We start from the raw sequence: 27840 nt of genomic DNA, 5'->3' as shown, positions 1-27840 counted from the left end.
TACACTTCTTTTGTAAAGTGGAACCACATTAGCAGTCCTCTAGCACCTCTCCTGTGCCAGAAAGGAGACTTGGAATTTGGAAATTTGGATCAGGACCCCTGTAATTTCCTCCCTCATCTTCCACTGCAGCCTGGGATATAACTCATCCAGACCTGTGGATTTGTACATTTTTAAATCCACCAAAAACCTCCAATATCTCCTTGCTTCTTATATTGATCTAGTTCCTGTTCCTATTTCTTATGGTCTTATTGTCATTGTGTTACTGCATGGTGGCAGTGTTTCTGTGGCTTGAGGGGAACACTACACGAGGATTGAGCAAAATACGTGTAGCCCCACATGCAGGTGTAGACACAGACAGCTTGAGCTGTCTCTCAGATATAACCAGGCTGACTGGGTTCTCACCTGTTTGGCAGAATGGGCCATATTGGTAGCGTCGTGAACACGGTTTTCCAGGAAGTTCCAGGTATCTTCATAATCTGGGGAGGAATCCTGAAGCAGCACCAGCTCTGTCGTGTTGTAGATTCCAGCCAGGGCGGCTCGCTTTGTGTACCAACTCGACTGCTCAAGTTAACAAACCACAATATTACAGTCACTGGATGTTCACTAGTCCTCACCCTGCTTCCTGCAGACAAGCACCCGCACAAACCATTCTCCGTGTAAGCCCCATCTCCCCATGTAAACGCCACCCCTGTGCAACATTCACACCCCGTGCCAACTCCAACCGCCTGCCAACTCCAAACCCCATGTAAATCCCATCACTGTGCAACCACGACCCTCACGCCCAACACACCCTGCCTGTGCCAACTCCAATCCTGTGCAACCCCCACCCCATTCACACTAGCACCCTCTGCGTAATCCCTCGCCACACACACACTACTCTGATCCCATACATATTCGCCCCCTCTGCGTACCCCCATCCCATACAAACCCACCCTCTTCAAAACACTAGTCCACACGAAACTACCCCTCCTATCCAGAGTCCCACACCCAAACAGGTTTACCACTTCCGCATCACCCCCCAATTTGTTCCCCTGCTAGAACACTGGGATTGGTGTTACTCACGTCTGTAGACCTGTCTCCTGCATAGTACCAGATCTCATCCACCATCTCCGTTAGGTTCCTCAAACTCTCCGCAATGTTTTGTGGCAGCAGTAAAATACTCATTGCCTGACAGAAAATAGTGAGACTGTGAGATTAGTCTGTGTTTGGTAACAGTGGTAACATGGATTATTCCAATCAAAACAATGTCAGTGCACATGGGGAATGATCAAGGACATACATCCCTGTCAGCACAGGATAGTTGGGAGTGACTAGCTGCCATGACACGAACACCCCTCAGGCAAAACACTGTCTATTCAAGCCTCAGGCTTCAGCAAATATTCTCAGCTGATTCTACAATGCGGGACCGAGGGAGAGCTGCGGAGGTCCAGGCCAAGGGAGCGCTGCACCGTCCAGGGGTCTGGGCTGAGGGAGAGCCGCACTGTCAGAGGGAGCACTGCACCGTCCGAGGGACCACTGTGATGTCCAAGCATCAGGACTTGGGAAACGCTGCAATGTCCAGGGGTCAGGACTGAGGAAACACTGCACTGATTCAACATCCGGAGGGCATTACCACATGGAAGCATTCACCCAAGACTGATATGGGTTTCTGGGGACTGACATGAAAGTCGAGGGCACATCTTTTATTAAAATACATTCATGAGAATCACCATTATTTTTTGCCCATCCTTAATTGCCCTGAGGAACGTGGTGGTGAGCTGCCTTCTTGAACTGCTGCAAGCTAGCAGCAGAGAGCATAGTATTTTGGAGTAGATTTGTAGCTCGGGTTGTGGGTGTTAAGGTTGTTGAGGTTGGTTGGCTCGCCGAGCTGGTTTCTTGTTTCGTTACCATGCTTGGTAACATCCTCAGTGCAGCCTCCGATGAAGCATCGGTGTGTTTTCCCGCCTGGTTTTTAAACCCTGGGGTCCAGTACATGAACACCAACTGGCTACAAAAAGACACAACCAATACTCACTCATCTCAATCCACATGGACAAGGAGAACCACCACTTTGACTGGGAGAACACCAAGATCCTGGTACAGGCTAGGCAGAGACAGGCACGAGAATTCCTAGAAGCATGGCACTCCACGAAGCATGCTATTAATAAACACATTGAACTTGACCCCATATACATTCCACTACGAAGAAAAACCGAAGTGAGGTAATCCATCTTAACGGACCTCACACTTTAAAAACCAGGCAGGAAAACACACCGACACTTCATTGGAGGCTGCATTGAGTATATTACCCAGCATGGTAACGAAACGTCTGCGAAACAAGAAACCAGCTCGGTGAGCCAACCAACATCAACAATCTCAAGAGAGCATAACCTCAGAATGAAGTGTGACCCATTTAGGACAGGGATGAGGAGTAATTTTTACCTCACAGAGGGTCTTAAATCTGAGGAATGTTTTACTGCAGACAGCTGTTGAGGACGGATCCTTAAATATTTTCAAGACTGAGACAGACTGATTTTTAATCAAAGGTTGTGGGAAAAGGCAGGAAAGTAGAGTTGGGGATTATCGGATAGGCCACAACCTCATTGAACAGCTGAGTATGGCCTACTTCTGCTTCTGTGTCTCGTGGTCTTATTTCCCATTCTTAACCACTTTCAAACTGAATGAGCTTGCTAGGGCTATTTCTGGGCAGTTAAGAGTCAATTACATCGCTCAGGGCTTGGAGTCATATGTAGGCCAGGCGTGATAAGGATGGCAGTTCCCTTCCCTAAAGGGCAATTTGTGAATCAGATGGGACTTTACAATAATTGATGACAGTTTGATAGTGACCCTAGCTGAGACTAGATCTTTATTCCAGATTTATTTGCTCGGCTCATGGTGGGATTTGAACCCGGTGGGCTCTGGATTACAAGTCTAGTGACATTACCACTGCTCCACTATCTCCCCTAATGTGGCAGGACTTCGATATGATCCATTTGTCGTGGGATCACTTAACTTGGTCTATTGCGTTCTGCGATGTACAAGTAGCCCTGTGATTGTAACTTCACCAGGTTGACACTTCATTTTGCTGTGTGCCTGGTGCTGCTCCTGGCATCCTCTTAGCACTCTCCACTGACAGCCCTGGTGGGGGCAGTGTTCTGGGAGAATTAAGCTGAGTCTCTTAGAAAGAAATGCAGTTTATTGGATCAGCATCAAGTCCAATGACATCAGTTGGTTATGATGCTGAATTCAATGGAGGGAGATGATATTGCAATTGTACAGGCCCTGGCTGATCACCATCTCCTGGCAGCTCAAGGATGGGGATGGGGTCTGTATGTGTTACCTGTGGCCAGCTGTCAATGTAGGGGATCAGCATGCGTAACCTCGCCTCCACTGCATCCTTGAGAAACCTATCCAGCTGCTTGGCTCTGTGTAAAAACAGAAAGACACATGAGTAAAGAACTGGATGCTGATAACTGATTTCTCCCAGTCTTTTTGGGGGGTTCCTGCTGGGAGCAACTCAGTCCAGTCTTCAACAGGGCCGGGGGTGGAGGATGAGCAGTGCGGACATGAGGTTCTGAGGGGGAGAGGGGTGAGAATGGATGAGGTGATGGTGTGAGGTTGAGGTGGCTCAGATTTGAAATAGCGAAGTTTTGAGGGGTATGGAGCGAGACTTTGTGAGCTGAAGGGATCAGTGCCATTAGGGTGCGGTGGGATGTGGGGGAGCCAAAGTGTAAGGGTGGGGAGAGGGATGGGAAGTAGGGGCAGGGACAAAAGAAGGTGGGGGGCATGGTGGGATGAGGACAGTACATGGGGTGAGGGGTGGAATTGGGTGAGGGGGTGATGACGTGAGTATATGAGGGGGCAATAGGGGAGAATGTGAGATGGGGTGATGGGGGTGAGGGGTAGTGGCAATGGGGTGAAGGTGTTACAGAGGAGGATATGATGGTAGGAGGTGGTGATGGGGATGGTGCAGGAAGGGGATGATGGGGGAGGTCGTGATAAGGGGAAGAGGGCTGAGGGGGAGGGTGTAAAGAAGTGATGGGGTGGTGGTGATGGGGGGAGTGACAGTAGCAATGCTGAGAGCTCTGGGGGAAATACAGTCCCTGGTGGGGCTTCTCCTGTGACCATTGATCGATGGCAGACAGAGGGTCTTGTTGAAGGTCAGATCCCCATTCACTACGTTAGTGTGGGCTTGTCCTGTGTGGGACCCCAGCCTTCCTAACCTAAACGCGCATTAAAGAACCAACTAGATTCTATATCATCATCGCAACACCTTCCCCATCACTTTACTATTTGATTCCCTGATTCTTTAGACTCACTGTACAATTCACTTGCTACGGTGGGTTTCAACTCTGGAGTATTATCTAATAACAGGGGCACACTGTTTCACATTTGTGTAACATTGCACTCCCTATGTCTGATACAACAGCATGGGATCTGAGGCTGTTGCTTCTTCCGCCATACTTACTCCTGGTGTCCTAGCTGCACCTGTTGATGTTGCTCGCTCAGCTGTTCAGAAAGTTGCTTGTTACACTGAGACACAAAATGTAGAACTAACTCCCCAGGGCCATGACGGAACATCCCAGTCAGCGCTGGTGACAGATCCAACACCTGAGGCAAGACAGCAGGCAGAAAATACAGCGATGGTTACACTGCAGCCGATCAGAATCTTAAACCCCAGCAGCCAGTCACTGGGACACTGATGAAGTTGCGGATAGTGAGGAAGGTTATCGAACGATACAGCAGGGTATAGGATCATTTGGAAAGTTGGGCAGAGAAATGGCAGATGAAGTTTAATCCAGACAAGTGTGAGGTGATGCATTTAGCAAGGCCAAAAGCAAGAGGAAAGTATACAGTAAATGACCAGACCTTAGGAACACTGAAACACAGAAGGATGTGGGGATGCACGTTCTTATCTCCCTAGAAGTGACAAACAAATGGATAAGGTGGTAAAGAAGGCATATGCCATGCTTATTTTCATCGATCAGGGCATTTAATAGTAAAGTTGGCAAATCATGTTGCAACTGTGTAAGACTTCAGTCAGGCCACATTTGGAGTATTGTGTACAGCACTGATCACCACACTAAAGGAAGAATGTGGAGGCTTTGGAGAGGGTGCAAAAGGAAGTTTACCAGGATGTTGCCTGGATTGAAGTGCATCAGCCATAAGGAGAGGTTGGATAAACTTTGATTGTTCTCACTTGAACATTGAGGCTGAGGAGTGACCTGATAGTAAGTATATAACATTATGAGAGGCATGGATAGGGTGGATAGTTGGAGTCTTTTTCCCAGAGTAGAAATGTCAAATACCAGGTTGCATTGGTTTAAGGTGAAAGGGGAAGAATTTAAAGGAGATGTGCGAGGAATTGTTTTAGACTCTGCAGGCATTCTCACAACAACACTTAGAGAAAGGAGAAACAGGAGCTGTTTTAACAATAGCAGGTCATAATGAGACTGACACTTTTATACACGCAGTGTCCTCTGTAAATGCACATTAGGAATTGAGAATGGAAAAACTGCCAGAGCACAAAGTCGAACCCAGTGGTTTGGAAGACTGTGTAGAGTCTGTATTTTTCATATTTTATAGCAATGATCACATCTTGGTTCATACCTTGGCCCCTTCTGCGATGGCCTCCACTGACCAGCCATACATGGGGACAAATTCCATAGCCGCAGACAGGAGCTGCTGCCTCAGCTGTTCCTCAGATTCAAAGCCCTCTGCCTTTTCTCTGTTCTGATCAGAATGGCTACTGGGAGAAGGGGAATGGAACAGTTATAAAATTCTCTCAGTTCCTGTATCATATCCTATCATGCCAGTGAGAGAGGAGTCACACCATAACCCACCTGAAAAATACCCAGAGCAGTAGGTGTATTCGATTGATTCACTGCAGCAGATCCACAAGGACAATGCTGGAACGTGATTCAATATGATCCAGGATGGTTGGGAAGATCACTGATCCAGTCTCACTGGTGACAGTCCCAACTCCAATAGGTGCAGGGTGTAAGAAGCAGAATCTTCATCTAATTACAAAGCATGTGTTCACACTGACCCCTGACAATAACACATTTCCAACCCAACTCTTGTTTCGTTTTATCAATTTCTTCTGTAAACCCATTACAATAAAGATCCATACTTGAAAGTGGCATGACTGAACACTCAAACAAAAACCGAAATTCAGAAGAAAAGTTATCAACTTCAATGAAAAATATTATTTCTTGGAGTTGCAATGCCTGTGGTGCCCAGTCAAGAGAATTCTACGAAACATTACAATTAATATGCAATAAGTTACAGTAATTCCTCATTAGGTATTCTGAACTTTTCCTGTTCACCTTTTCCCAATCTTCCTGCATTTCTTTGAATGTATGGAATCATGCTATCTTATACTTCTTGTGAGAACAGGAAAAATCAGACTATGTTCCAGTATTGGGTAAAGGTCAGCGCTGAGACTGTGCTGGAGCAGTTTGGCTAATGCATCATGTCTGTATCAAGTCCTTAAAACAACAGTCCAGTTCATTCCATCAATTTCCCCCCAGTCCATTCTCCAGCTTAAACAGTGATTCAATTGCATTTTGTACGTTATCACTGAATCTCTTTCCACCACTCTATCAAACAAAGCATTCTGAATCACAACAACTTTCTGAATTAGACAATTAGGCATCATCTTCCTCTCTGGTTCTAATGTTTCAATTTTATCGTAGGTAACTGCCTCTGGATGAGGCCATAACATTTCTCAATGACCTCACTGCACTTTTAAATAAAATTTGTTGCTGAGTTTTAAAGAAGCTAGTCAACCTAGAGGGAGCATTGAAAGCTTAAAGTGAATTCAAGAATGTTGTTGGCTGTACCAGCAGTAGGCTGGATTAGAGTTATAGAGTCATACAGCATGGAAACAGACCCTTCAGCCCAAAATGCGCCATGCTGACCATGTTGCCCACTCAGCTAGTTCCAATTGCCCACATTTGGTCCATATCCCTCTGAACCCTTCCCATCCATGAACCTATCCAAATGTTTTTTAAATGTTGCTATTGTACCTGCCTCAACCACTTTCCCTGGCAGCCCATTCCATATACACTCCACTCTCTGCATGAAGAAGTTGCCCTCGGGTCCTTCTTAAATCTTTCCCCTCTCACCTTAAAACCTATGCCCTTTAGTTTTCAATTCCCCATTGCTGGGCAAAAGACTATATGCATTCATCTTACCTGTGTCCCTCATGATTTTATTCATCTTAATAAGTTCATCCCTCATTCTCCTAAATTCCAAGGAATAAAGACCTCTCTTGTCCAATCTCTCCCTATAACTCAGGCCTATTGGTCATGGCAACATCCTTAAATCTTTTTTGAATACTTTCCAGTTTATCTATGCCTTTCCTATAACAGGGTGACCAAAACTGTACACAATACTCCAAGTACAGCTTCACAAATGACTTATACGACTGTAACATAAAGTCCCAACTCCTAAACTCAATGCCTTGACCAAAGAAGGCCAGCATGCTAAATGCCTTCTTCAGCATTCTGTCCACCTGTGACACCGCTTTCAACAAACTACAGACTTATACTGCTAGGTCCCTCTGTTCCACAACACTCCTCAGGACCTTACCACTTACTGTATAAGTCCTACCTTGGTTTGACTTTCTAAAATGCAACACCTCACATATACCTGTATTGAATAGCGTTTGCCAATCCTCAGCTCACTTCCCTATATGATCAAAATCCCTCTGTAAAACCTTCTTTGTTATCATCCGCAAACTTACTAATCATGCATTGTACATTCACATCCAGATCATTTATGTAAATAACAAATAACAAAGGTCCCAGCACCGACCCCCAATAGCACACCACTAGTCACAGGCCTCCAGTCCGAGAAACAACCTTCAACCACCACCCTCAGCTTCTTCCAATTGAGTCAATTTTGAATCCAATTAGCTAGCTTTCTCTGGATCCCATGTGACCTAACTTTCATGACTCGCCTGCCATGCAGGACCTTGTCAAAGCCCTTACTAAAGTCCACATAGGCAACATCCACAGCCCTACCCCCATCCATCCTCTTCGTTACTTTTTTGAAAAACTCTAAAATATTTGTCAGACATGACTTCCCACACACAAATCCATGCTGACTATCCCTAGTCAGACCCTCAGTATCCTTTCCAATAACATGCCTACCACTGATGTCAGGCTCACTGGGCTGTAGTTCCCTGGCTTGTCTTTGCTACCTTTCTTAAACAATGGAACAACATTAGCCACCTACCAGTCTTCTGGAACTTCATCAGTGGCTAAAGATGAAGCAAAAATCTCTGCAAGGGCCTCTGCAATTTCTTCCCTAGCCTCCCGCAATGTCCAAGGATGGACTTGATCAGGCCAAGGGGATTTATCCACCTTAATGCGCTAAGGCTGCAAACACCTCCTCTCTGGTAATGTGTCCAAAACATCCCCACTTGTTTCCCTTATTTCCTTTGGTAAACACTGAGGAGAAATACTCATTAAAAACTTTCCCCATCTCCTTTGGCTCCACACAGATGGCCATGCTGATCTTTACGGGGACCTATTGTCTCCCTAGCCACCCTTTTACTCTTAATATAGCTATAGACCTTTTGGGATTATCTTTAACCTTATCTGCCAGATCAATCTCATACACTGTTTTTGGTCTTCTGATTTCCCTCTTGAATGTGCTCCTACACTTTTAATAGTCATCTAGGGATTCACTTGAGCCCGATAACTTAAACCCAACGTGTGCCTTCTTTTTCTAATCAGAGCCTCAATATCCCTCGTCAGCCAGGTATCCCTAAACCTGCCAGCTTTTCCCTTCACCCTAACAGGGACATACTGTTCCTGGACTCTTGATATCACATTTTTAAAAGCCTCCCATTTGCCAGTCGTTCCTTTTCCTTCAAACAAACTCACCCAATCTATCTCTGCTAGATCCTGCCTAATCGTTCCAAAATTGGCCCTGCTCCAATTTAGCACCTTAAACTGTGGACCTGTCCTATCTTTTTCCATAACAATGTTAAAACTAAGAGGGTTATGGTCACTGGACTCAAAGTGCTCTCCGACTGACACTTCAGTCACTTGCCTGATCTCGTTTCCTAAGAGGAGGTCCAGTGTTGCACCCTCCTGAATAGGGCCCTCTACATAATGATTTAGGAAACTTTCTTGGACACATTTGACAAATTCCACCCCATCCGGGCCTTGTACACTCTGGTGGCTCAGTCAATAAAGAGGAAATTAAAATTTCCAATCAATACTATTCTATTTATCCTGCACGTATCTGCAATGTCTCTATACATCTACTTCTCTAGTACCCACTGGCTATTTGGAGGTCTATAATACAGTCCCAGCAGAGTGGCCATCCCCTTTTTATTTCTAAGTTCTAACCATATGGCCTCATTTGATGACCCCTGAAAGAATATCCTCCCTAAGCACTGTTGTTATGTCCTCCCTTATCAAAAGGGCAACTCCCCCCTCCTTGCTTACTTGCATTTCTGTCACACCTGTAGCTTCTGTATCCTGGAACATTGAGCTGCTAGTCCTGCCCTTCTCTTAGCGATGTTTCTGTTATGGTTATAATATCCCAGTCCCCAAAGCCAATCCATGCTCATGAGCTTATCTTCCTTACCAGTCCGGCCTCATGTGTTGAAATAAATGCACTTTAAACCAGAAGTCTTTCCATCCCTTTACTGTTGCTCCTGGCTATCCGGAATAGTAAACTTGCTCTCGATGGCTAATGTATTTTTCCCTGGCTTATTGATGGCCCTTCTCTTACTCAGAGAACCTCCCCCACCCCACCAAACTAGTTTAAACCCTGCCGGGTAACACTAGCAAATCTCCCGAAAAGGATATTAGACCTGGTCCGGTTCAAGTGAAACCTGTCTCTCTTGTAGAGGTCACCTTTACCTCAAAAGAGATCTCATTGATCCAAGAACTGAAAACTCTGTCCCCTACACCAGCTCCTCAGCCATGCATTCATCTGGCTTATCTTTCCATTTCTATCCTCACTGGCACGTGGCACTGGGAGTAATCCAGAGATCACTACCCTTAAAATCCTGCTTTTTAAATTCTCACCCAACTCCCTACAACAATTTTGCAGGATCCCATCCCTTTGTCTTCCTATGTCATTTATACCGATGTGCACAATGACCTCTGGCTGTTCACCCACCCCCTTCAGAATGTTATGCAACTGCTCAGAGACATCCTTGACCCTGTCACCCAGGAGGCAACACACCATCCTCTGATGCTGCCTGACCTGCTGTGTTCCTCCAGCTCCACACAGTGTTATCCTAGTGTCTCTTCTGCAGCCACAGAATCTCCTGTCTGTCCCCCTCGCAATTGAGCTCCAATCAGTATCACTCTGTTGGACTGCACCTTTCCCTCTGAGTCGGTCACAGTGCCACTGACCTGACTGCTGCTGCTGCTAGCCCCTGAAAGGTCACGCGCCAACATCCCAAACAGTATCCAAAGTGGTATACCTGTTATTGAGGGGAAATGCCACAGAGGAACCCTGTACTATCTGCTTTCGCCCCATATCTCTTCTGGTGGTCACCCAGCTACCTGCAGCCTGCACCTTAGAAGTGACCACTTCTCTAAAGCTCTTATCCATGATGTTCTCTGAATCCTGGATGATTCTGAGTATGTCCAGCTCCAGCTCCCATTCCCTATCACAGTCTGTCAGGAGATGCATTGGGTGCACTTCTTGCAGGTGTAGCCACCAGGGAAACTAGAAGTCTCCCTGATCTCCCACATTCTACAAAAGGAGCATTCCATTGCCCTAACTGCCATCGGTCCAGACAGAAAGAAAGTAGAGTTAAAGAGCCCGTACCTGCTCTTACTTGTACCCCTGCTCAGTCTCCTCAGGCCGAAACCTCTTGAGCAAGGACCTCAGTGATCCCACTCTAACACTGGCCTACTCTGTTAATGGCTGCTCCCTTGTAAACCTTTACCTTGCCAGTCGTCCTCCTCACAGAGCCCTTTTTTTTTTAAGTCAAAGGATGGGGTGACAGTGGGAATGTAGTGTTTTGGGTTTAACTATAGCTTGACACCAGGTTCTGCCTGACCTGCTTTACAGTCGTGATGACTGTGATGATGTCTCCCAGAATTCTGCTGTGATGACTCTCAGCTGCCCTCTGATTGTTTTAGGACAGAGTCCCCATTAAAATACTTGAAAATTCATAACAAGATGTAACGTGGATTACAACTAATAAACAGATGTGTCTGAAAAACTGTACTGTGTTTCGATATCAAGTCAGCACTCAGAAGATGGTTTATATTCATGAAAACCAGGAGGCATTATGTCAGAGAATAACAGATTAAATGTTTTGAAAAATGCTTTTTTTTAAAATTGGTCTTAAGTGCTTTGAAGGCTGCAAGGGAAAATCCAAATGGAAACTGAATGAAAATATCTCCTTTTGAAATGCAGAGAAGTTAGCAAATGCAGAGGAGAGGGAATGACGTAGAGGTAATGTCAGTGGGAGCAACCCAACAGATGGAAAACACTCTGATTCACTCCCCAAAGCCTGTCCATCATCTACAAAGTAGAAGTGTGATGGAATATTCCCCACATGCCTGGATGAGTGCAACTCTAACAACATTAGAGAAGCATGACACCTTCCAGGACAAAGCAGCCTGCTTGATCGGCACCACATCCACAAACATTCAGTCTCTCCACCATTGATTCTCAGTAGCAGTCTACAAGACCATCTACAAAAGGTAATTCACCAAAGACCCTTAAACAGCAACTTCCAAACCCACAACCACTACCATCTCGAAGTACAAAGGCAACAGATAGATGGGAACACCACCAGCTGCAAGTTGCCATCCAAGCCACTCACCATCCTGCCTTAGAAATACATCACTGTTCCTTTAATGTCACTGGGTCAAAATCCTGGAAGTCCCTGCCTAACAGTTTTGTTACCTGCATCCCAAAGACTTCAGTACTTCCAAAAGGCAGCTCACCGCCACCTTCTCAAAAGCGTGGACCAGCCAGTGATGCCGAAATCCCGTGAACAAATAAAAAAAGGTTTAAATAAAGTGCTTTGTCAGCTGGACATAGTATCAAATCTTCAAGTTACATTCAGGGATCAGAAATTAAAGAGATCAGAAATGGTTTCTTACCCTATGAACGGGAATGGACCGATAAAGGTCGTTGAACAGTGAGGAGGAACTGGAAATTCCTAAAAGGATTTAAACATTGGACCCTATCAGAGGAGTATCTCATACCATGGTTTGGACAAAGATGATGTGAGGTGGATTTTGAGTGGACAGGATGATCTTGTCAATGATATCTCCCATGTACTGTAGAAAGAACAGCTATTAAAAAAATATTTCAAAGAATGATTCTTTGAATGGCCAAATTGGTCAGTTTGACTGCTGGAGGTACAATCAACTGGGAGCAGCCTGCTCACTGGTGACCGTAAGGATGTCTTTTTTGTAATGTATTTAAGGTCAACAGAAATGGGTGCATTAATTGCCTCTTGTTCAAATCAAATAAAGACATTTCTGTTTAATTCGAGCTTTGTGAATTGTCTCATTATTTCTTATACTTCCTGTAACTGAACCATTGAGTAATCCGTCATCAGAAAGTCACGCTTCACATGAACTAGTTTTTCTTGTGAACTGTTAAGATGCTGTTTTAACGTCCTGTAGAAGGTAAAGTTGTTGGTATCCTGGACGATGTAGAATATGGCTGATCTACACTAGGCTATGAGCAGCTGTCTGTACCTGGAGTAGGATTCCTTAGCCGCTGTGGATGTCTGAGAGCTTTGGGGGTGCTGCTTAGGCTCCTGCTCTTCACCAGCCACCCGCAAATACAGTGATGATCGCAGACCCCTGCGCACCACATCACGGGAGTACAGACCAGCTGTTGGCAGAGAAAAAGGGCTTCAGCTCCCTCATTCTTTCGTAACAAAGAACATTAAAACCATCATACACATCAAGTGCTCCACAACAGGTATAGCGTGGGATTAGATACAATGTAAAGCTCTCTTTACCATGATTGCAGGGTCCTTAGCCATGACCAACCCATTTCTTATATTCTGCCCTCACACCTTCCCTTCCCTCTCACAACAGAAGTAGGGTCGTTTAGTCCTCACTTTCCACCCACTAGCCTCCACATCCATAAGCCACCATTTCCACCACCGCCAGTGGGATGAAACCTCAAACACATATTCCCCTCTCCTCCCTTGTCAGCATTCTGCAGAGTTCATTCCCTCTTGTTTACACTGGTCCAGTCTTCTGCAACTCCCAACACCTCCCACAGCACCTTCTCTTGCAATCGCAGAAGGTGAAACACCTACCCAAGTACCTCCCGTCTCCTCACCATCCAAGGCCCCAGATATGCCATCCAGGTGAAGCAACGATTTACCTACATTTCACTCAATCTAGTTTACTATACTCGCTGCTCAAAATACAACATCCTCTCCACTGGGGAGATGAAATAGACTGGTTGACAGCTTTGGGAAGTCTATATTCTGTCTACAAAAATGACCCTAAGCTTCCAGATGCCTGTGCATCCCTGGCCAACATTTCTGTCTCAGAAACAAAAACTAGAAATTGCAGGAACAGTTCAGCAGGTCTGGCAGCATATGTGAAGAGAAGTCAGAGCCCGGTGACCCCTCCTTAGATCTGATGCTGCCAGACCTGCTGAGGTTTTTCCAGCAATTTCTGTTTTTGTTTCTGATTTACAGCATCCGCAGTTTGAATGGCTTTTATTTCTATCTCAGACCTGCTGTGGTGCTCCAGCAAGGCTCAATGCAAGCTGGAATAACAGCACCTCATTTTCCACATTGTGTGTGTGTGTGTTGGGGGGGTGGCCGCAGCCTTCAAGAGGACTCACATCAAGTTTAGCAACTTTAATAAGTTTAACATCAGAGCATAAACATCTCCTTAGTTGTCTCTTATCTAACTCCATATCCCGGTGCCGTCTTGAAATGGGTTCCTTTGGCACAGCCAATCCACTTTTACCTAATCCCAGTCCCAGTTAACAATTTCTTATCTGGCATTCTATCATTAATTTCTTTGCCCGCCTACCCTTTTGGTTCTCTCCCTGTCTCCATTGATCTGCTCACTCCGTTTTCTCTCCTACACCGCCCCCACCCCCAACACTGTCATCAGTATAAATAACACTTTTCCTAGCTGCTTCTAATTCTGACAAAAAGGTCACAGGACTCGAAATGTTAACTCTGTTCCTCTCTCCCGTTGGTTCCCTCCGGCAATTGTTTGTGGTCTCTGCACTTTGAAAATAAAACTCTAGTCTCCTCTACGCTGTGGCCATCCCGGGACAGGCCCGGCACGGAGTCAGGTACAGAGTAAAACCCCCCTATTTTTTTCTCTAGTAAACAGTTCAATGTCACAGAGGACGGCAGCGGTTTGCACAGCGAGGATATAGTATGGACCCGCCGGGCCGAATGGCCTGTCGCAGTCCAGTTGGTGAAAAGGACGGGTCACCGCCGGAGGTGAGTCGCAGCAAGGCCCCGCTGACCGCGGCAGCCCCCACCCGCCGCCCCCGCGATCCCGAAGAGATTCCCGGCCCCGGGATTACCGATCTTTAGTCCTCCCTGAAGTCCGCGCCGCCACAGCGCCGCCATGACACTCCGTGACGTCAGTAGCAGTGTCGCCGGCTGATTGCGTCAGAGCGACCGAGAGGGGAGGCGTGTGTAAGAGGTTAGAGAGAGAGAGAAACGGAAAGAAAGATTGGAGGTGGAGGAGAGAGAGGAGGGGTGGTGGAAGAAAGAGGGTGAGGGTGAGGGTGAGGGTGAGGGTGAGGGGGAAGGGGACGGGGAAGGGGGGGGAGAGAGGGAGGGGGGGGAGGGAAGGGGTGGGAGGGGAGCTGAAGTCAGGAAGGGCTCGCGGAGTGCTCCCAATAGCTGGCAGTATTTAATCCAAAATGTGTTGTTCTCAGAGATTGTCATGGATCAGTTTGACATACGGACAGGCCACAATGTGGCTGTCATCTGGGACTATTCAACCACTGCTGATTCACAGACCATACTTGTGCAAGAAATTCGGGCAGTCACAGGCCAATCGGGATATGTGGCAATGGAAAACATCGACAGACTGCAGATTTGTAAGTTCAACAACTTTTCTTTTTAATGGGCTGCCCAACCTGTGGATCCCTCCCCCCGTCCCCCTCCCTTCCTTCCCTCCCCCGTACTTCCCTCCCTCATCCCTTCCCTCCCTGTCACCCCTCAGCCATCCCTGTCCCCCCCATCCCACTGAAATGTCCTTTGAATTGGCAAGTAACCCTTCTGTTCAGGATTAGTTCGGGCAGGAAATGTTGGCCTGCCTAGTGATGCCCACAATTCAAAGTAGAACGCATTGAGAAGGCAGTCAGATGAAATCCTGTTCCAGGGGCATCTGTGTATGAAAACAGATTTCATGTCTCTCATGTGTATATATATAGCTTTCTGGAAATGGGAAGCCGCGTTTTTCCCACAATTTGTAGCTGGCTCAGGTTGACTGCTGAGCAGTGTGCAGTGCCCATGCCGAGAAAGTAGTTGTGATTGTTGATACAGCTTTTAGAGTGTCAGGTGACACAGGTTCCTGCTGTGTTTGTTGCTCTTGCTGCGTTGCTGCACATGTTTCAGTGACTGTTCTGCCTGCTTCCAGCTGCCCACAGGGAATCAACCTTCGACCTTGTGCTGTCAGGCACCGTGCGAAGCTCTGCTACAGTGCACAGTTTTGAAATCTTTGCTGAAGTCGCTCGAATCCTGAAGCCTGGAGGGAGATTTTACTTCACAGAACCCATATGTATATCAGGTGATCGTCCCGTTTGACCTTGGGCTGGGTGATATCAGATCTGACGTCTCTGTAGGTTATTGTACATATGCAGGAATTACAGAGGATCAGTGGACAGAGTGATTGAGTAATGTTTCAGATTGGTACTGGAGAATGTTAGCTGAAACAGGAACAAAGCTAAGAGACAGAAGCTGTGTCTAGAGGCAGCAGCAAACAATGAAACCCACTGCTGTCCAAACAAAGTAGTGTTAATGATTATGATTTGAAACTGTCATGCTCAAGGTAAGTCCAGAAGACTGAGGTGTTCTTACAAATAGGGGGAATGCAAACTACTTTCTCAACTTGCAACATCCTGCAGCACAGTAACAGTTTGCTGTGAATCATGGAAACTCATGAATGGGCCCACTTTCATTCCTGAAAAGTACCAGTGTCCCTCAAATTACCGTGGAATCTCACAGTATCTCCATTTGAACTGTTTAAACAAGCATTTTCCATGTTGCTACAATACAGCTGCTGCACAAGTAGTATTTCTCACTAACTAACAGACATTAATCAGTTCAAAAGATGCTGTGTCACGTGGTGTGAGAGTTTCAGTGGTAGTGCACTGCCAGGTTGTATATCCCGATGATTGGGACGTGCTATTCCTTTCGTAGTTTGTAATAGACCGTGTAATAGACATATTCAACAGCCAACGCTTGCATAGACCAAAACAAAATGTGATTCTGCAAATGGCCAGCGCTTGCTGAATATTTTCAAGTTTGCTAATGGCTTTTAAATTTTTCCCCTCTCACCTTAAACCTATGCCCTCTAATTTTGGACACCCCCACCCCAGGGAAAAGACCTTGGCTATTCACCCTATCTATGTCCTGTATGATTTTTTAAACTTCCAAAAGGTCACCCCTCAGCTTCCAATGCTCTGTGGAAAATAACCCCAGCCTATTCAGCCTCTCCCGATTGCTCAAACTCTCCGCCCCTAGGAACATCCTTGTAAATCTTTTCTGAACCCTTTCGAGTTTCACACCATCCTTCCTATAGCAGGGAGACCAGAATTGCATGCAGTATTCCAAATGTGGCCCAACCAAAGTCGTGTACAGCCACAACAGGACCTCCCAACTCCTATACTCAATGCACTGACCAATAAACACAAGCATATCAAACACCCTGCCTTTACTACCCTGTCTACCTGCGACACCAACTTCAAGCAACCATGAACCTGCATTCCGAGGTCTCTTTGTTCAGCAACACTCCCCAGGACCTTACCTTTAAGTGTGTATGTCCTGCCCTGATTTGCCTTTCCAAAATGCAGCACCTCACATTTATCTAATATAGCTCTAGAATAGAGAGTAGTGTTTAGAGGTGCATCAAAATAAAAGAGAAATTAACCAAGGCTAAATCAGGGTTACTGGGCACATACAGTAAAGTACATTAGGGCAGCACGGTAGCTCAGTGGTTAGCACTGCTGCCTCACAGCGCCAGGGCCCCGGGTTCGATTCCAGCCTCGGGCAACTGTCTGTGTGGAGTTTGCACATTCTCCCTCTGTCTGCTCCGGTTTCCTCCCACAGTCTAAAGATGTGCAGGCTAGGTGGATTGGCCATGCCAGTGTTCGGAGATGTGTAGATTAGGTGGGTTAAGGGGGATGGGTTGCGTGGGATGCTCTGAGATTCAGTGTGGATTTGTTGGCCCGAAGGGCCTGTTTCTACACTGTAGGGATGCTATTCTATGATCTATGATCTACATAAGACTGGGGAGTCAGAAGCACAGATTGCCATGTGGAAAATTGCTATTGTGATGATAAGAAACCTAGCTCAAGGAAGTTCTGAGCTGGGTGTTAAATATTCCTGAATACAGGGTGTTCAGGAAGGATAGGAAATGACCGTCATGATTCAGAAGAGTACTGGACAAGGAGGATGTCTTAGCAAGACCACGGACAGAATTAATTTGGGTAGAGCTAATCAATAAAAAAAGGTGCAGTTACTTTGCTTGGTGTAGTCTATAGATCACCAACTAGTGGAAAAGGCATAGGAGAACACATTTTCAGACTTACTTTCTTGAATGTAGATGGAGATTGCCTTTTGCACAAACGCTAAGAAGGCAAGAGTTTCTAGACATGATTCTCGGCAATGAAGTGGGCCATTTAGATCAAGCTTAAGTGACAGTAGATGAAAGTTTAGGGAATACTGATCATTTAACGAAAAGTTTGGAGTAACTGAAAAAAAAAACAAAGAACAATCCAGAGTAAGAATACTAACTGGGAACAGCTGACTTCAGTGGGGTAAGAATGAACCTTGAATAAATTAGAATCTTAGATTTGCAGGCAAAACAGTAAATGAGTAATGGACTCCCTCTGAAGAAGAGTGTGTTGGGGCAGGGTCCAGATCTATTCCTAAATCCAGAGCTACCGTGATAAAGAAACAAACAAACTAAGATGAAGAAGAAAACAATTGCTTATGACACCAGACAAATACAAATGAGGACCAGGATGATTATGAAAGGTTCAGAGGGGACGTGTAAAGGCAAATAAGAGAAACAAAGAAAATATGTGAAGAGGCTTGCAGCTAACATGAAAGGTGACAGACACTTTCAGAAAGACCTTCAATCAGCCTGAAAACCCAGTCTGTGTTTGGCCTCAGTGTAGGGAGAATCACGTTGTGAGTAGCAAGTATAGTCTAAGAGATTGAAAGAAATACTTGCAAATCACTGTTTCTTCTGAGAGATGTGTTTGGGGCCTTGGATAGTGAGGAAGGAGGGAGTGAAAGGGCAACTAGTGTAACACATGGGAAAGCACTGAGCGAAGAGGACAGGATGTTTAAGATAGTTAACAAGTGAGTTAAAGATGGTCCTTTTCAGAATGTTAACGGGAGGTGGGGTGGGGAAGATGTGTTTGGTGGTCGCATCCTACTGACGATTGTGGAAATTATGGAACATGATCTCTTGATATAAAGTCTGATATAGAGGAATGTAAGGACAAGGGAGGAGACCTGTCATGGTTCTGAGAGGAAGGGGGCTTAACCGCAGAAGTGTGGGAAATGGGATGAATGTGATTGAGGGCCCTGTCATTTGAGAAAAGAGGAATATGTGTCAGCAGCACAAGTATTTTGAGCTGAGGTTTGTTTGACTGACACCCGATGCCTTGGTTGTCTCCCGAGTGTCTGTTGTCACTTGTGCACCTCACCGAGTCTCTGATAGAAAGGAAAGTGAGGAACCTCTGATGCCATCCCTTTGTACTGACTCCTAATGTACCAATGCACTGGTATCAGTGTGGGCCCCAGAACTCATTCACTGTGTGCTTGAAAACCAGTAGGATGCAGTGAACTTAGCTGGTACAACTGGTGTGTGTTCATGCTCTGAACTTGGTGGCACTGGTTACTTGGTCTCGTACTTCCTCATGCCAGATGGTGAGGCAATGCCCAGTGTCAGCTCTCATTGCCCAGTCTGAGGCAGACAAAGGTCCAGTTGGAGAATTCACTGAGGTCTGTCTCCAATGTGACTCTCAGTCCCTTCTCTCCTAAAGCTGGTGATATCTGAGCACATTGAAGGGCTGGTTGGCTGCATGGGAAACCTCACAGTCTGCTCCTGTCTTTACTGAAACTCCAAATATATCCCAGTCACTGGGTTCTGCTGGGTGGCAGATGGGCCTGAAGTGGACACATCAGGGGCATTGAGCAGTGATGCCCTGCTGACAGGTAACAGTCATCTCCCTCTGCCTCTGTGTTTCACTGCTCAGTGTAACAAAATGGTCAATCTACCTTGGTCAGGTACTGGAGACAGTGATGTTAGCACAGAGCAGGCTCATGAGGGGAGGCGATGGCCTAATAGTATTATCACTAGATTTTTAATCCATAGACCCAGGTAATATTCTGGGGAACTGGGTTCAAATTCCACCATGGTAGAATTTGATTCCAATCCTAAAAGAATCTATTCATTCATAAAACCCTTACAGTGTGGAAACAGGCCCTTTGGCCCAACAAGTCCACACCAACCTTCAGAGCATCGCACCCAGACCCATCCCCCTATAACCCACCTAATCTACACATCACTGGACACTACGGGCAATTTAGCTTGGCAATACACCTAGCCTGCACATCTTTGGACTGTGGGAGGAAACCAGAGCACCTGCAGAAAAGCTACGCAGACACAGGGAGAATGTGCAAACTCCACACAGACAGTCACCCGAGGGTGGAATCGAACCCAGGTCCCTGGCGCTGTGAGGCAGCAGTGCTAACCACTGAGCCACTGTGCCACCCAAATCTAATGACTATGAAACTGTTGTCAGTTGTCAGAAAAACCTATCTCGTTTACTAATGTCCTTTAGGGAAGGATATCTACCATTCTTACCCAGTCTGGCCTACAAGTGATTCCAGACCCCACAGTAATGTGGTTGAATCTCAACTGCTTTCTGGGCAAATTAGGGATGGCCAGTGATGTCCATGTCCTGTGAATGAATAGTGAAAAAAAAAATGCTCTTGATCTACTGTTCTCTTGTGTCTGCCTTAGGTAACTCCAAACTGAAGACTGGCTCGCAGCTCACCTCCAGCCTAAAACTTGCAGGCTTTACAGAGATCACTGAGGTAAATAAGTCCACTTCATCTGTCACTACAAATCACCCCAGTCGGAGGGTGAGGGTGACAGCGACAGCGGAGAGAGCAGGGAGACCATGTTTGGATGAGAGGGAGTGGGATGCTGGGGTCGAAAAGCAGGCCAGAGGCGGGAGGGGGCGGAGGGCTGGAGCGGAGAGGGAGGGTGCCAGAAGTGGATGAGGAGAAGCCCCAGGGTCATGGTGGTAGTGGGGAGGCGGGGGAAGAGACATGGAAAGCTGGGCTGTCAGGGAAGGAAACCCTGACAATGCCGGAGAAACTCGGCAGGTCTGGCAGCATCTGTGGAGAGAGAAACAGAGTTAACATTTTTGGGTCCAGTATGACTTTTCTCCAGATCAGGGAAGAAGAGTCATATCAGACTCGAAACATTAACTCTCTATCTCTTCCACAGATGTTGCCAGACTTGCTGAGTTTCTCTGGCATTCTGCGTTTGTTTCAGATTTTCAGCATTCACAGTATTTAGTTACTGGAGGAATCCCAAATTGGGACTGGCCGCAGTCAACTTAGTTTCCAATAACTCTGAAGGCTCAGGCTATTCCTGGTTTTGGACCCGGTGCCAGTGGCACCTCAGGCCAGTACGGCCTCATGCCAGCATGCGTGGAGACATGGGGCCCAAGCCTGGGCACGTTACAGCCTCTGCATTCAACATTCAGCTGCAAGGTCTTCGAGACGAAGCTGCTTGACCTCTGAGATTATCCAAGTGTTCTTGTTCTTCTTTTCGCCTTCACTTGGCAGCAGGGGCACATGTCGTGCAAGGCCATAGACTTGTTGCATTTCTTGGGCACCCCCTTTTACCCTTGCAGCAACTCACACCTTACCCAGCTGGCCGCTTTGTGTTGAGGGTGGATGAGGGCCACACGCGATACTGGGCTATCTCTGCTTCATGTTGGGTTTATTCATTTGGGTGGTAGTGGCAGTAACAGAATCCATGAACTCTGCTTCTTCACAGATACAGTCTGACCCGTTAACAGATGAAGAACTGAATTCTATAAAACAATTTGTTGACTACAAGGGTAATGATTTGACTAAGGTGATGTTGAGGGCGAAGAAGCCAGACTTTGAAATTGGGTCATCTGCTCAACTGAAACTATCGTTTGTCACGAAATCGAAAACGGTGGATGGTAAGTATTGCTGTACTACCTGGGGACAACTCTCGCTAGAGTGTGGTTATTTGCTGGTCTGTGCTGTGGTGGAGGCAGTTAGATACAGCCTTGTCATTGATGCACACGTCAATGGAATTAAATAAAAACACATTTTCTGTTTCTTGTCTGTCTAGCTGCTGACATGGACGGTCCAGCACCACTCCACTTTTCCCAGCAGGACCTGATGCTGCACTCACATCTCACCATACATCGTGCAGCACAGCAGGAAATATTCCCAACGCTTTCAAAAACACAGGGAGCTCAAACAGTTTTAAATGCAGACAACCACCATCTAACACTCTCAGGACTTGTACAGCATGGGGATTGGGTATAGAATAAAGCTGCCTTTGCATTGTACCCATCAAACACTTCCAGGGCTGAGATAGCACAGGCTTAAGTACGGAGTAAACCTACCTATGCTGTCTTAAACTGAAGGTAAAGGAGTCAGTACACTGCCCCATCAAACACTCCAACGGTAGATACAATAGTTAGATGCAGGGTAAAGTGTCCTGTACTATTTTAAACTGACAGGAAAGCTTCCTACACCTTTGGAACTGAAAATAATGCTCCTTTTACATTGTTCCCAGCAAACACAGGTATTGTATGGGATTAGATACTGAGTAAAGTTCCTTCTGCTATTTTAAACTGAAAGAATAGAGTAGAGCTCCATCTTCTCTTTTAGCCTGAAAGTAAAAAGCTTTTACTCATTTAAATTGAAAGTAAAGCTCTATCGACACTGTTCCCATCAAACATTCCCCAGACAGTATCAGCAAGGAGTTACATATTTCCTTCCTTTTAAGTTTCTCTATTTTTTTTAAGCTGCAAGTAAAGCTGCCTTTTGTACTATCCACCTCAAACACTCCCAGTACAGGGGCAGTAATGGTTTAGATACAGAGTAAAGCTGCCTCTACAGTGTCTTCATTAAGCACTCCTCTCTCTCCCGTCTGTCTGAGATACCAAACACTCCTTCCGTGTTACACTGATTTACTTGTGCATTGTTCAATCTAGTTTCCCATGTTCACAACGTTCCTTCCACTACACTGGGGAGAATAATCGCAGACTGGGTGGCTGTTATCAGAGACCTCCACCCAGTCTGTGAGATCACCCTGATCTTCCAGTCGCCTGTGAATGTAATTCTCCAGTTTGCTCTCACATTTATGATCATGGTCAGCTGCACAGTTCCAGGGAAGCGCAACGTCAGCCCCAGGAACAGCACCTGATTGCATCTCTTGAGCTCAACATTGAGTTCAACAACTTCGGACAGTAATCTCTGCCCCACTGCAGGTTAGCTACCTTGTTGTGTTGCAGCTTTCAGTCTTACTCCTGTTTTCTCATTTTCTGTCAGACTGTCATTCTGCCATTCACACTTCCTCTGGGTAGAAGCTTTTATTTCTTTAGTTGTTCCTTTGCCACTCACTTGAGCTCAGTCCTATCAGCTCTTTAGTCGGCTAGTCTCTGCTATCTCCCCACTACCTCAGAACTTCTCTTTTCCACGTTCCCTGTTTCACCAGCATTAAAACTAAGACGTCTCTCACTTAGTGTTGATGAAGGCTCCCAACCTGAAAGGTTAACTCTGTTTCTATCTTTATCAATGCTGTCAGACTTGCTGAGTATTTTCAGCATTTTACTGTGTAGGGTTTGCTCTCTACTGGGTTTGTGCAGCTTGAATGTGTAGGAGTTGGTACGGTGACTGTCTACTGCTGCTGGGTCACTGCAGTTGGCCACCTGCTGGCAATGGGTGAGCCATGACTGTGTGTTTAGGTTCATACTTGAAATTTGATGTTACAGAGAAACCGCAGCTGGACCCCAACACGAAGAAGGCTTGGACCCTTTCAGCCATTGACATGAATGACGACGATGTGGTGAGATTACTTCTTCTAAACCCCACCTGTTGTCCTGTGCTTCAGCTTTTCCGGGGGAGCAGGAATGCCTGGTCCAAACTCCTATCCCTTGAGGCCAAAGTACAGGGGTCTAACAATGGTGCTGCCCCTCACTAACCTTTATGGCCACTGTCAGTGCTGTGCCCTCCGCAGTGGCAGGCCATAGGATGTTTTACAGCATTCAGTTGAGCTTGTGGTAATCACCCCTCCCCCTCAAGCTAGAAACAGTCAGGAAGGCCCTGACGTCAGCACTGGCCCAGGAAGGCCCTGAAGTCAACACTGAGAAGGAGCAGCTTCACAGCTGGTTCCAGTGCAGACTTGAACTCTCAATCTTCTGATTCAGAGGGAAGAGAGCTCTGAGTCAATCTGAACTCGATATCTTTCCTTAGAGAAGATGCCCAGAGCTGTCCACTGAATCCCAACTGTGATCCGATTTATACCTTGTATAGTTTTAGCAAAACCTTCCTCCATTCCCTTTACAATAACTAGAGCTGTGTTTAAATAGTTTGGAGTCTGTTTGCATAGAGAGCATGGAGAAGCTGGAATTGTTCCTGGAGCAGAGGAGGTTTAATAATGCTGCTTCCTGCAACCACAGGTATTGATAGAGCGAATGAGAAGGTTGTTTGAACTGGTAGGAGGTTTGGGAACCAAATGAGAGATTTTTAGGATAATTGGCAGAGAACGATGGGTGAGGGTGAGGGTGAGGGTGAGGACAGATTGAGTCACAGCTTGCAAAAGGGAATTCAATAAATAGGGAAATCTTCCATTCTATCCTGTCTGGCATACACCTGCATGGGTTTGAATCAACCCAATTAGTTCCTCAGCATCAAAATGCATTGCAACAGCTCATAGCAGCTAAGAAATGCCCCTCTTACCAGTACTGCCCATACCTTGACAAGAAAGAAAGAATCCCACAGTTACTTTCACAAAATGTGGTGTACACTAGGATCATGGCGGAGCTGCAGGGGAAGGAAGGGAGCTGTTACCTGGGCTATCACCAGACCCCAAAAATTTGTCACAAAGAGTATCTTTCATAACCAAACAGTGAATATTGAAGTATCAGAGAGGCTGGAAATACTGTTCTCAGTTCTAATTCATTGAGAAAGGAAGATTATACTTTGGGAGGATTGTCCACAGACTGTTACATGTACAGCTAGGAATGTAGAATTGTAGCAATAACAGTAAAATGGACTATTATTTAAATGGTGAAAAATTGCAGCGTGCTGCTGTTCAGAGGGACCTGAGTGTCAAAAGAACAAAGAAAATTACAGCACAGGAACGGGCCCTTCGGCCCTCCAAGCCTGCACCGATCCAGATCCTCTGTCTAAATCTATCACCTATTTTCCAAGGATCTGTATCCCTCTGCTCCCTGTCCATTCATGTATCTGTCTAGATACATCTTAAATGACGCTATCATGCCCGCCTCTACCACCTCTGCTGGCAACGCGTTCCAAGCACCCACCACCCTCTGCGTAAAGAACTTTCCACGCATATCTCCCTTAAACTTTTCCCCCTCAAGTGTCCTTGTGCATGAGTCACACAAGTCAGTTTGCAGGTGCAGCAAGTAATTAAGGCTGCAAATAGAATATTGTCCTTCATTGTTATACTGCTGCAGCTGTATAGTGTGCTAGTGAGGTCACACCTGGAATACTGTGTACAGTTTTGTTCTCCTTACTTGAGAACGGATATACTGGCACTGGAGGCGGTGCAGAGGTGGTTCACTAGGATGATTCCGGAATTGAGAGGGTTGGCCTATGAAGAGAGATTGAGTAGACTGGGACTATACTCATTGGAATTTAGAAGAATAGGTGGGGTGGGGGAGTCTTCTAGAAACACAAAATTATGAAGGGAGTAGATAGGTAGAAGCAGGGAGGTTGTTTCCAACAGTGGGTGAAACTAGAACTAGGGGGCATAGCCTCAAAATAAAGGGGAGCAGATTTAGGACTGAGTTGAGGAGGAACTTTTTCACCCAAAGGGTTGTGAATCTGAAGAATTCCCTGCACAGTGAAGCAGTTGAGGCTACCGCATTGAATGTTTTTAAGGCAAAGATACGTTTTTGAACAGTAAAAGAATTAAGGGTAACAGTGAGCAGGCAGGTAAGTAGAGTTGAGTCCATGAAAAGATCAGCCGTGGTCCTTATTGAATGGTGGAGCAGACTCAATGGGCCAGATGGCCTATTCCTGCCCCTATTTCTTATGTATAGGTAAACACTCTGCCTGTGGCACACAGCCTGCATAATAGGCAGAGTCACAATTGAGCCATCTCTCCCTACCTTTCCTTAGGATCTTATTGATTCTGATGAACTGCTGGATGAAGATGATTTGAAGAAACCGGATCCCGCCTCGCTGAGAGCTATGGACTGTGGAGACGGCAAGAAAAAGAAACGGGCCTGTAAGAACTGGTCAGTGTCTCTCACTCCATCAGGTTACACTAAGAACTGGTCAGTGTCTCACACTTTGACCAGTTCTTCCCAGTGTAACCTGACAATGTCACACACTCCGTCACATTTACACAAGTAAAAACAGTCAGAACCCTGCAACTTTTCAGGTTACACTGATAAAAACGGATCCATATCTCACACCCCCATCAGAATGAGATCAGGGCATGCTGAATGATTCTGCAGCTGTATAAAGGCATGTTGAGTGTGATCATGGATGTATATAAAAGCACGTTGAATGTAGTTACTGAAGTGTATACTGAAGAGCATATTGAGTGTGGTCATAGCGTTGTATAAAGTCATGTGGAGCGTGTTTCTGGAGGTGTATCGGGGCATGTAGTGTGATATTATAGAGGTGTCTCTATGCATGTTGACAGTGATTCTGGAGGCTTCTCAGGGCATGTTGAGTGAGGTTACTGATGTATATTTGATGTTTTAACTCTTTTGGTGAGTCTGTTTGAAATGTAGCTGACCGTCCCTGTGTTTCAGTACATGTGGCCTGGCTGAAGAACTGGACGGGAAAGGATCCACAGATGTTAAGAAACTGCAGGTGAAATCGTCGTGTGGAAGTGTGAGTATTAGCATGTTGGCAGGAACCTGAACACAGCAGCAGTCATCCTGTTAATGTGAAGAGGTTGCCTGAGATCTATTTAAAATGTTGCCAGTGCTTTTTCATCTAACCACTGTCTGAGTTTATCTGGGGATCACTGATTCTGCCTCTCAGTTGGAAGTATTCACGAGATACTGCTTATCTATTTGGAACATGCTTGTGCTTCAGTTGCCAAGGAAAAACTGCTGCAAACTGCCGAAAGCCACATTTGAACTAATAATCTTCACAGTGAATGGGGCCATGTATTCATCAGCACAACTTTGGCAGTGTAGTCACAGGCTTGTCTTTGGTTAGACTGAAAAGTTTCCCAGCGTTAAGCCCTCACTATGTCTATTTTATTGAGCTCTGCAGCCATGCTCTGTTTATATTCTGATAGTAAAAATAAGGTCCCAGGATGTTAACTGTGTGTTGACTACACTGTTTACCCCTTTATAGCTAATGAGGGAGTAGTCAACATCATTGATGATAAGACAAAATAGCATTGGAAGAAATATGTTCATAGAATGTGGGCATTGCTGGTTGGGCCAGCATTTCTTGCCCATCCCTAATTTCCCACAGGTAAGGCTTGCTCATGTCTATTTCACATGCCTCTCTCTCACATTCATGCTGTCTCTGGCGCTCGCTCTCATGTTTACTCTGTCTCTCTCGCGTGCGCTTGCTCTCATGTTCACTGTCGTGCGCTCGGGGCTGTCGTTCACTTTCGCTTTCGCTCTCGCTCTCATGTTCGCTCACTTTCTCTCTCTCTCGCGCCCGCGCTCATGCTCACTCTCTCTCTCTCACACGCCCGCTCGCTCTCGTGTTCACTCTCTTGCGCTCAGGGCCCTCATGTTCACTCTCTCGTGCTCGCACTGTCATGTGCACTCTCACGCTCTCACACACTCTCGTGTGTGCTCTCATTCTCGCTCTCGCTCTCACTCTCTGTCTCACTCGAATGCACTGTCTCTCGCTTTCTCTCTCTCGCTCCCGTGTGCTGTCTCTCGTTCTTGCCCGCGCGCTCTTTCGCTCCCCTGCTCCCAGTTAGTGTATTCCCTTGGCGCTATGTTTGTTGTCTGTCCTGCCTTTTGAGTTCAAGACAACAATAACATTGCTTCCGTTGTCTGTTGTAGTGCTACCTTGGTGATGCGTTTCGTTGTGCCAGCTGCCCTTACATGGGGATGCCTGCCTTTAAACCTGGTGAAAAGATCTTGTTAGCTGACCAGACTCTCACCGACGCCTGACTTGCTTCGAGTGGGATTTGACGTGTCGTGACGCAGTGTGTTTCACTGCATTGCAATCTTGAGATAGATGTTCTCTCTGAACTGAACTCTGGGCTGTTTGTTCTTCTGTTTCCAGCAGAGTGATTGAACTCTGCCTTGAATCGGGTACGTTCAGATGGATTTGGCAGTCCCATTCTGACCAACAGGTTTATTTGTAATTTGTGTGAAGTGTTTTCTGACACCAGAGGAATAAATGTGACATGTTTCACTGTTCTCTCA

General features: G+C 46.1%; 2 protein-coding genes across 7 annotated transcripts in view; one reads left to right on the top strand and one right to left on the bottom strand.

The window, feature by feature from the left end:
- The window catches only part of coq9 (coenzyme Q9 homolog (S. cerevisiae)), a 20068-nt gene extending 5383 nt beyond the window's left edge, over positions 1-14685 (bottom strand). The window contains exons 1-7 of one of the 2 annotated variants that reach the window (XM_020513409.2): positions 14506-14685; positions 12687-12825; positions 5590-5725; positions 4448-4590; positions 3320-3404; positions 1063-1167; positions 403-558 (exon numbers count right to left, since the gene is read on the bottom strand). In XM_020513409.2, coding sequence (XP_020368998.1) covers positions 403-558; positions 1063-1167; positions 3320-3404; positions 4448-4590; positions 5590-5725; positions 12687-12825; positions 14506-14551 — 810 coding nt within the window. In that variant the 5' untranslated portion in view covers positions 14552-14685. Of the gene's footprint in view, positions 1-402; positions 559-1062; positions 1168-3319; positions 3405-4447; positions 4591-5589; positions 5729-12686; positions 12826-14505 lie in introns of both variants that reach the window. The other variant, XM_020513408.2, reaches the window with a different exon arrangement.
- On the top strand, positions 14110-27840 carry ciapin1 (cytokine induced apoptosis inhibitor 1). Of its 5 annotated transcripts, none has more exons than XM_048605555.1 (9): positions 14110-14265; positions 14866-15030; positions 15573-15722; positions 20196-20269; positions 21246-21417; positions 23227-23300; positions 25601-25719; positions 26245-26326; positions 27472-27840. In XM_048605555.1, exons 2-9 carry the CDS (start codon positions 14874-14876, stop codon positions 27580-27582), a joined length of 939 nt encoding a protein of 312 aa, XP_048461512.1. In that variant the 5' UTR covers positions 14110-14265; positions 14866-14873; the 3' UTR covers positions 27583-27840. The 5 variants fall into 5 exon arrangements, with proteins under 5 accessions (XP_048461512.1, XP_020368996.1, XP_048461513.1 ...); XM_020513407.2 differs by lacking the exon at positions 14110-14265 and adding an exon at positions 14527-14627; XM_048605554.1 differs by lacking the exon at positions 14110-14265 and adding an exon at positions 14636-14700.

This window comes from Rhincodon typus, chromosome 15, assembly GCF_021869965.1.
Source record: "Rhincodon typus isolate 14 chromosome 15, sRhiTyp1.1, whole genome shotgun sequence".
Classification (NCBI taxonomy): domain Eukaryota; kingdom Metazoa; phylum Chordata; class Chondrichthyes; order Orectolobiformes; family Rhincodontidae; genus Rhincodon; species Rhincodon typus.
This window is presented reverse-complemented; position numbering and strand designations above follow the sequence as displayed.

What these genes read in the sequence shown, in the direction of transcription:
- ciapin1 (XM_048605555.1), top strand. Translation starts at nt 14,874, where the DNA reads ATGGATCAGTTTGACATACGGACAGGCCACAATGTGGCTGTCATCTGG. An exon ending in GCTTTACAGAGATCACTGAG is followed by an intron (nt 20,270 to 21,245) that starts GTAAATAAGTCC and finishes GCTTCTTCACAG; the next exon opens with ATACAGTCTGACCCGTTAAC. An exon ending in TGAAATCGTCGTGTGGAAGT is followed by an intron (nt 26,327 to 27,471) that starts GTGAGTATTAGC and finishes TGTCTGTTGTAG; the next exon opens with TGCTACCTTGGTGATGCGTT.